Raw genomic sequence first — 10,141 nt, forward strand, 5'->3', positions numbered from 1 at the left:
CTAGGTTGACCCTTTCATTGATTCTTATCCTAAGTATAGTTTAATAGCCATGAAAAATATATATTTTTAAAATTAATAAATAAATAGGCCAGACATATGGTCCAATCCACGTATCTGGCTTAAAAGAATGGCCTGCACTGATCTCAAAGCACAACATATATTTTGATATAAAAGAATTAATTGGAGAACACTATTTGGTTTTAAAAGAAAAATATCCAAATTAAACATTCCACGAGGCCATAAAGAAGAGCCTATCTGTTAACACAAATTGACTTGGTTATAAAACTGTTCAAGGTCTTGTGTTGTCCATCCAAATACAACGTAATATAATATAATAGGTAAATGGGTCTTCATCTCCAGAAGGAATGGGCTTTATACTCTATAGTTACACTTTCGTTGTCCAGGACTTAAACAGCACTGAAGCCCATGATTTCAGCTCATTGATCTTGAAAAATATTAATAATAGTTGAGTTTATAATATTTTTTTATATATAATTCTTCGTCCTTGGTAATTTCATGCTTAACGTATAGTTATTATTTCAAAATAAAAAAAAAGGTAGATACAAGAGGGATATGTTCCTTGTTTTGAAATGATAACCATTTTAGAAATAAATTTATTTTATATACTAATTAGATTGTCCGCATTAAATTGCAGCTATTTATAATAAATATTAATGAAAAATAATTAAAAAAAATATTTTCTAAGATGGAAACAAGTAATGTGATTTTTTAATTCTAAAATAAGGTCTATCTTTTTCACTTCATGATACAAGGTTTGATATAATTAGAAGATAAAATATATAGAATAGTAATGTATGATGCTGGAGCACACCAATAGACCCAACAATAAAAACATTAACACAAAAGCCCTACGTTTCAACAAATGAAAATTGATAAGCGCTTCCATTTTATTTATTTTTAATATAAAAGTGAGGAAAAAGATGTAGCTCTTTCTGCAGCTGTATTCAACATGCATGTTGCCATAAGCCTACTAAGCATGACAGACTCATCTTGTTTGGGTTAGACAAGCTAGATTTACAATATTTTTTAATTTAGTTATTCTACTTTTAATTTTTTTTTTCTCAATTTTTTTTAAAGTTCTTATAAATTTTAATTTTTTATCCTTCAAATCAAATTTATAGTTTTTTTAATAGTAACAATATATTTTTTAAAATTTATTAATAATTATATTAACAACAACAACAACAATTTTTAATTTTACCTTTCAAATTCAAATTTATGTTTTTATTATAGTAATATTTTTTTTTCAAATTTATTAATAATATTAATAATAATGAATATAATAATATTTACATTATAAATAATAATATTAAATATATCAGACCCATGTTGGTTGGGCCTGGCAAGTGTATCAGACCCACGATACTTTTCAATTCAGTCCTTCCACTTTTGATTTCTAATTTTTTTTTCCTTGACTCTTTTTTCAAAGTTCTTATAGTTTTTAATTTTACCATTCAAATCAAATTTATTGTTTTTTTTTTTTCTAATAGTAATAATTTTTTTTTTCAAATTTATTAATAATTATATTAATAATATTAACAACAACAACAACAACAATAACTATTATTATTATTATTATTATTATTATTATTATTTTACCTTTCAAATCAAATTTATGATTTTTTTTATGGTAATAATATTTTTTTTAATTTTTTAAATATTTATAATAATAATAATAATAATAATAATAATAATAATAAATACAATAATATTAAACATGTTTGATTCAAGTTTAAGTGGGTTTAGCAAACATGTTAGTCGTTAGGCCCAATGTTGGTTGGGTTTGGCATGTATGCGAAACCCACTTTCTTTCCCTTTTTTTTTTTTTTTTTTCTCTTTCTATCCCCCTAAAAAATCATGCCAACCATTCAGAATTTTAGAATTGTATATGAACTGTTTTAATAAAAGAAAAAGACAAAAAAAGATCTCGACCTAAATGTTAAAATTTTATGTCCTTAAGGGCAAATCAATATTTATACTACAACTCAAAAAACCTGAATAAATCATTTTATCTCCTATTATTCTTTTAATACCAAATATATCTCATGGATAAGATAACCTTATCCCTAATTGCATGCTTAACGAGTTTTTGTGGCAAGGACAATTTTATCATTATACTACTTCAATTCATAGTGATATGTGTCTAAGTGAACAGTGCAACATTGATCTCCTTTAATATATTGTTTAATAAAAATAATAATTTTTAATTTTACCCTTCAAATCAAATTTATGGTTTTTTTTATAGTAATAATATTTTTTTTTAATTTTTTTTATAATTATATAAATAATATTAATAATAATAAATATAATAATATTAAACATGCTTGACTCAAGTTTAAGTGTCTTTGACAAGCATGCCAAACCCATCATACTTGGGTTTGGCTAATGTGTCAACTCACTTTCTTATTCTTTCTTTTTTGTTTACTCTCTACCCCTCTCTGGAAAAAATATCATGATCATTAAGTTGTATTGAACTATTTTAATAAAAAAAAAAAAAATAGTTTTTAATTCAAATGTTAAAATTTTGTGTCCTGAACGGTTCAATTATTTTTTGCCCTTCCTTATTATGGTTCAATTCACATTAATCGTATCTTGATATACAATAAAACACTACTCTACTTTAATACATTGTATAATAATTTGTTTTCGTTGCTCCAATTAAATACGTTACTACTGTCCCTTTTATATCTGTACATTCTTTTTCTGGATACTAAATAAAGCCAATCTTAAAACTTAATGGAAGCGTGAATTCTCTTTTGTTTTTTGTTTTTTTCCGTAAGTGAACTTTGAACGATTTGTAAATTGCCTGCCGGTGTCACAGAATACTAAAATGTACAAGACAACACCATATTATTGTTGTACAGGACATGAAGCAGGTAACCAAAGCATCTGCCTAGGAGGTGTTGGAAGGATGTTATAGAGGCTAAATTCCCTATGTACGTAAGTCTATTTTTAGGTGTGGGTCAAATATACCTTCCAATTTCCATTTTTGTTAGAAGCAGATAACCAAAAACATCAAGAAATAGGCTGAAAATCACGTGAGCCTCCACCTACTCTTATTAAACACGGACTGTGCAACTGGTTGATTCAGTGGCTGGACTAGTCTAGATAAGATAAAAAACTGGTCAGTACAATAACCCGATAAAACCCGGTCGATTCATGACCCGAGCGAACCTGGATGAGACCCAATGTTTTTTTTTTTTTTTTTAAATATGGTTTTTCTCCTATACCCTTCTTTTTTCATATTTTTTTAGTCGGTTATTAATACTTTTTAAATTTTACTATATAAATATTAGAAAAATGTTTTATTTTTTGAATGAGAAATTTGAAATCATTTAGTATATAAACTCTATGTGTCCAAGAAAAAAAATATTTTTTTAATGTGAGATTTGAAACTCTTTCGTATATATATTTTATGTTTACAACAAAAAAATTAAGTTTTTCAACGTGTTAGATAAAAAACTTTTTGATTTAAATATTTCAACTTAAAAGGATAACATAAGATCTTTTCAATATAAGATTTGAAGCCCTTCAATATATACACTCTATGTTCAAAAGAAACCTTTAATATATATACTCTATGTTCATAAGAAAAAAGTTAGGTTTTTTCAATGTGGGATAAAATATTTTTTAGTTTAAATACTTCAACTTAAAAGGATAACATAATATCTTTTCAATGTGGGATAATTTTTTTTTTTAAAATATTCTTTTAAACTTCATTATTTATAACATATATAACATATATTCAAATGGATTATTTCTTAATTTTTTCATGTAAAATATTAAAACTTTAAATATATATTTTTTAATTTTTCCAAGTTGATCCATGAAACCCGAGACCCAACTCTTTGGACCAGGTCAACCCCCGAGTCATGTTTGATAACTATACCTCCCCCTTCCAATATGCCAAGGCTATGAATTTCAAGTTGAGAGTGGGTTAAGGACTTTGCGCACAACTTCTTGTCATTTTGTTACTTCTAACACAAGGTTTCAATTGAGAATTTTAAATTGTTTAGGGATAAAATAGATTATTTGGAGGCATTGATACTACTTCAATAATTGAGGATATATTCAAAGTTTTATCTTTTGGTTTTGAATGACTCTTAATTAATGTCATAATTCATTTCTACGTTATTTTTCAAAATAAAAAAATAAAATAAAAGCTGGCAACATGAAGAAAACAAGTCGATGAGGATTACAAAAAAATACAAAAAAGTCAAGATGCAATTTTGGAGGAAATTTAAGGCTTAATTGTACCCCTTTATACTCAATATTGAAGAAACAATGCATATTCAAAGTCAAATTAAATAATTATTGGATGAATCTACATAAAAAATTAAGTCAAAAAACATAATTAAATTTTTAATAGGCCAATTTGATTTAATCATGGGCAAAATTAAATTTTAATTATGTTTAAGAATTAATTTGAATCCAATTGAAGGATTTAATTAGGTGTAATAATTTAATTATACTTGAAACGGGTCAAATTAATTTTATTAGGGACTTAATTGGTGAAAAAATAAGTTGGAGAGCCTAATTTGGGCTTAAATGAGAATATTGAAATTTTAAGAGATAAAATTTAATTTTTACTAAGTCAATTGATTAAAATTAAGAGCAAAATTTTAAGAAAATCAAAGTTTTGAGGGTCAATTAAGGATTAAATTAAAATATTTTGCATCCAATGACGATTTAGCAAAAGGCGTTAGACTATAGGGGTTTAATTGATTGAAACCTGAGGTGAAATTAAATAAATTGCAAGTTTAATGGTCAATTAAAGATCAAATTACATAAATCAAAGACCAATAACCAATCTATAAAAGACACTACAATTAAGGGGTGATTTTGAAATTTGGCATGAGCGAAATTGCATTAAATCCAAAGTTTGAGGTCAATTAGAGGTGCAATTAACATAAATCAAACGCTGAAGAACCAAATTGAACTTTAGCCAAAATCACTAATTTAAGGCAAAACAACATTGTTTTAAAAAAATAATGAAAAAAAAAATAATGAAAAAAAACTAGACAATATGTTGACTGGTTACTGTCTTTTTTTTTCACATGAAAAAGCTACTCAGATCATTTACTTTACAGATATATTTAATACCTCTAACATTCATTAAATTTCACAAAACTTAAAAGCAAGTCATTACTTGACATTTCTCTTTAACCCGTTATGATCCATTTTGACCGATTGACAACACAAAGATAAATCTGTATCGACAAGGATTAAAATGACCAAACAACCTATTTTCGGCAGCGTCCCACCTGGAGAGATTGCAGTGAAGACTTGGGAAGCACGAAATTTGAATTGGAAAACGATACACACAAAGGTCACTGTTGGGTGTTGATAGACAGCAACAGATTACTTCATTTCTTCCTAGTGGCCCACCATCTATCAGAATCTCACATTTTTCTTTGTTTTTGATTTTTTTTTCGAAAATCTCAGACTTCTACACTAAATTAATCTTAAAACATACGAATGTGTTCTATCACCTCCTCCTAAAATTGACTATGTATAGCAATACTTGGCTACATTTTTTTTTTTCGTGAAGGCTGGTGAAAATTCTCTAAACATGGACAATCGTTTTTGAACTTCTTCGCTTACATGTGACAGCTGAAAGATACATATATCTACTAAACTACGGCTATACCACGGGAAGCGAATGGAAACTACGAAATGAAAAATCTCTAAACATGGACAATCGTTTCTTTAATTTTAATGTATTTTTAAATAAAAATATTTCAAAAAATATCTACAACCATGTTCTTAAACACCCTGACCTGGGTTGCCGGATTACGAGGGCGTTGGGGTCATGGGTAGTGAGTCTAGTGACTTGTTGATTTCCCTTGAATGTTTCAAAGTGGTTGTTACATGTCTGCTCACCACTGTTGCCTTAATGCTTCCGTACAGGACAGATGCAGTAGGCTTGCAAGGGACAGTTCTCTCACATTAGGTTGTATTTGATTAGTGTTTTAATATATAAAAGATAACTATAGAAAAGACCGATCATGTTTGATTAGAAGAATAAAAATAAATATATTTTTATATATACTATGCATGATGTGAGAAAGTTCATAAATTTTGTTTAATATTTGGAACCACTAATTGTATTTCTGATGTTTTGATTGCTGCTATCCGAACCGTTTCCTTTTCTTGATCACATAAATTTCCCTCCATCTTTGTTTATTTTCATCTTCAAGTAGAGAAGAGAAAAGAAAGAAAGATCATAGCGATTTGCTCACGCAAACAAATACGACCACTTCAACGTTACTTTCACCCTTGTAGATCGGAAACCATACCTGTATTCCATCACAGAAAGCAAAATAGTTCAAAGTTTTCCCAGTTGCTAATGGACACTCTTTCTTCAATGCTAATTATTATTGCGAATCTACTCCTTCTATTCTCTAGATTGTGTAATACAGCTAATACCCTTACTTTGTCTCAATCTATTCGTGATGGAGGGACAAGAACCTTAGTTTCGAAAGATGGAAGTTTTGAGCTTGGTTTCTTCAGTCCTGGAAGTTCCAGGAACCGTTATGTCGGAATATGGTACAAGAACATCCCAGTTAGAACTGTTGTTTGGGTTGCAAACAGAAACAACCCAATCAGTGATTCCTCTGGCTTCTTGATGTTAGACAACACAGGAAATTTTGTACTTGTCAGCAACAACAATAGTACTGTTGTTTGGTCATCAAACTCAAAGAAAGCAGCTCAGAGTGCAATGGGAGAACTCCTGGATTCTGGGAATCTGGTCATAAGAGATGAGAAAGATGCCAATTCTGGAATCTATTTGTGGCAGAGTTTTGATTATCCATCTGATACATTGCTTCCAGGAATGAAGCTTGGATGGGACTTACGGATTGGACTTGATCGGCGGCTATCAGCATGGAAGAGCCCTGATGATCCATCTTCTGGAGATTTTACTTGGGGAACACAACTACAGAGTAATCCTGAGTTAGTTATGTGGAAGGGGTCCAAGAAGTACTATAGAAGTGGTCCATGGAATGGTATCGGGATCAGTGGTGGGCCGGAGTTAAGGATTAATCCAGTTTTTTATTTTGATTTTGTCGACGACGGGGAGGAGGTTTATTACACATCCAACTTCAAAAATAAATCTTTAATCACGAGGATAGTTATGAACCAAACTACCTATTTTCGGCAGCGTTACACCTGGAATGAAATCAATCAGACATGGGTACTCTATGCAACTGTGCCGAGAGATTACTGTGACACTTACAATCTTTGTGGTGCCTATGGAAATTGCATCATGAGCCAGTCGCCAGTTTGTCAATGTTTAGAAAAATTCACACCTAAATCACCTGAGAGTTGGAATTCAATGGACTGGTCTAAAGGGTGTGTACGAAATAAGCCACTAGATTGCCAGAAGGGAGATGGATTCGTTAAATATGTTGGTTTGAAATTGCCAGATGCTACAAATTCTTGGGTAAACAGAACTATGAATCTCAAGGAATGCAGGTCAAAATGCTTACAAAACTGTTCTTGTATGGCATATACAGCTCCAAATATTAAGGAACGCAGTGGCTGTGCTATTTGGTTTGGCGATCTGATAGATATTAGACAGTTTCCAGTTGCAGGGCAGGAAATATACATTCGCATGAATGCTTCAGAATCAAGTGAGTGCTTATCCTTAGTCTTAGTTAATCCATGAGTGTATAGATTATTATTTAATCATTATTTTGTAGCTTCTCTAATTTTTTAGCTGTATGGTAACTGTATTTCTTTCTTTCTTCTTTCTTATCGACCATGTAGAGGCTAAAGCTGCATCTAAGATAAAGATGGCGGTGGGAATTGCACTATCTATTTTCGTGGCCTGCGGGATGCTTCTGGTCGCCTATTACATCTTCCAAAGAATGGCAAAACTCATAGGTAAAGTAACTTTGATTGCTTTCAGTAAATGAGCATCTTGTTTTTTACGAGTTTAATAGAAAGGAGCAGCTTTTTAACTGGCTTTGAGCTTATCGTTGGTTAGAATTTGGAGAAGCCGAGAAGGTTCAATGGATTTACAACTAGAACAACTGAAATAACTACATGATTTAGCCTTGATTAGATAGTAGCATTCAAGAAAATTACAGAGTGAAGTTCAGTTCTGTAATCATTGTCTCAACTGCTATCTTTGCTCTGAACATTCAAAATCTTAGCTCATTATTCATTTCTCCTCGTTTATCATGTATGTGATTCCCATTTTCTACTGTCTGAGAAAACAGGAGGCAACAGAGAAGAAAATGATCAGATACATAGTGGACCTAAGGAAGAGTTGGAGCTACCCCTATTCCAGTTCACTACAATAGCCAAAGCCACCAACGGCTTTTCACTCAACAACAAGATAGGAGAAGGTGGTTTTGGACCTGTGTACAAGGTAAATTTCTCAATTTCGAGTAAAATAGCTAGCTAAAAGAAAAACTAAGCACCTCATTTTATGTAGAAGATAGGTCGGTCCAACATTCTCAAATTGAAGCAAAATGACTATATTAACTTCTAGTGCCCAGTTTTTTTGAGATAAGCATAAGTATTTTGGGGTACCATTTTCTAGGGAACTCTAGAAGATGGCCAAGAAATAGCAGCAAAAACGCTATCAAGGAGTTCTGGACAAGGATTAAATGAGTTCAAAAATGAAGTTATACTGATTACAAAGCTTCAGCACCGAAATCTTGTAAAACTTCTTGGCTGTTGCATTCAAGGAGAAGAGAAAATTCTGGTTTATGAATACATGCCCAACAGAAGCCTCGATTCCTTCATTTTCGGTACTTTTCTAAACCAGACAAGCCTTGTTATCCTATCGTCACGTATGTCTTTGGTTTTAAAACAATCAAGCTTGTTTCTAAGTGTTTAAGTGGCATGTTGCACTCACAAACACTTACAGATCAAACAAGAGGCAAACTGTTAGACTGGTCCAAGCGTTTCAGCATTATATGTGGTATTGCTAGGGGGCTTCTATATCTTCATCAAGATTCCAGATTGAGGATTGTACACAGGGATCTTAAAGCAAGTAACGTTTTACTTGATAAGGATATGAACCCAAAAATCTCTGATTTTGGTTTGGCCAGAATGTTTGGTGGAGACCAGACGGAAGGAAACACAACCAGAGTTGTTGGGACTTAGTAAGCACTTACCAATTACATGCCATACTTGTTATTTTTATTTTATATTTTGTTAACAAAGCACATAATTTGTTTGCTCTAGAGTCACACATAAGAAATCTGTTTTTGAGCCAGATGCAATACCAGTGTACTTACATTTATGTGTTTGTGTTTAAATGACATCCGGCAGTGGTTATATGGCTCCTGAATATGCTACCGATGGGCTCTTCTCAGTGAAGTCTGATGTTTTTAGCTTTGGAATCTTAATGGTTGAGATAATAAGTGGAAAGAAGAGTAGAGGATTTTATCATCCAGACCATAGCCTAAGCCTTATTGGACATGTAAGTGTCGAGGTTTCAATTTCTTACTTGCGTGTATTGAACCAGTGGATGACGGAAAGTTCCTTTTCATTTCTAGGCATGGAGATTGTGGAAAGATGGAAAACCTTTGGGCTTAATTGAGGCGTTTCCAGGAGAGTCAAGCAATTTATCCGAAGTGATCATGAGATGCATAAACATCAGTCTCTTGTGTGTGCAGCAGCATCCCGATGATAGGCCAAGCATGGCCACTGTGGTTTGGATGCTAGGAGGTGAGAATACACTGCCTCAGCCGAAGGAACCTGGCTTTTTTAAGGGTAGCGGCCCGGTCCGACCATCTTCTTCATCAAAAAATATTGAATTATTTTCGAACAATGAAATTACTACCTCGCTCTTGTATCCTCGGTAGTTGATTGTGCTGGATGAAATGTTCACAATTTTTGACATCATTAAACCTATTAAAAGGTATATTGAGTTTTTAGATGTATAAGTTGTTCCATTAATTAAATTGCTTAAAGTAGAGAGATAAGAGAAGAAAAATTACAAACTCGATTTTTAACGTGGTTTGACAAGTCCATATCTACATCTTAAGTACCAATTATACTTGAATATTATATTATTTTACTATTCCAAGTGAAAGATACAATGTCTTTGATGAATCCACACCAAGAAATTACACCATTTGAAGATATTTTCTTTTCAAGA

At 31.4% G+C, this 10,141-nt stretch overlaps 1 protein-coding gene across 1 annotated transcript; it reads left to right on the top strand.

Moving 5' to 3' along the window:
• Positions 1–5,780: 5,780 nt before the first annotated feature.
• On the top strand, positions 5,781–9,926 carry LOC118062992 (G-type lectin S-receptor-like serine/threonine-protein kinase At4g27290). Its single transcript, XM_035076892.2, has 7 exons — positions 5,781–7,655; positions 7,792–7,908; positions 8,247–8,398; positions 8,573–8,783; positions 8,903–9,140; positions 9,310–9,460; positions 9,537–9,926. Exons 1-7 carry the CDS (start codon positions 6,371–6,373, stop codon positions 9,843–9,845), a joined length of 2,463 nt encoding a protein of 820 aa, XP_034932783.1. The 5' UTR covers positions 5,781–6,370; the 3' UTR covers positions 9,846–9,926.
• Positions 9,927–10,141: the final 215 nt, after the last annotated feature.

Source organism: Populus alba, chromosome 1, assembly GCF_005239225.2.
Source record: "Populus alba chromosome 1, ASM523922v2, whole genome shotgun sequence".
Lineage (NCBI taxonomy): Eukaryota > Viridiplantae > Streptophyta > Magnoliopsida > Malpighiales > Salicaceae > Populus > Populus alba.

Bases quoted from the DNA above. Each gene is read 5' to 3' on its own strand.
- LOC118062992 (XM_035076892.2), top strand. From the start codon at position 6,371: ATGGACACTCTTTCTTCAATGCTAATTATTATTGCGAATCTACTCCTT. The intron at 8,784-8,902 runs GTACTTTTCTAA...AAACACTTACAG, and splicing joins CCTCGATTCCTTCATTTTCG to ATCAAACAAGAGGCAAACTG. The intron at 9,141-9,309 runs GTAAGCACTTAC...GACATCCGGCAG, and splicing joins ACCAGAGTTGTTGGGACTTA to TGGTTATATGGCTCCTGAAT.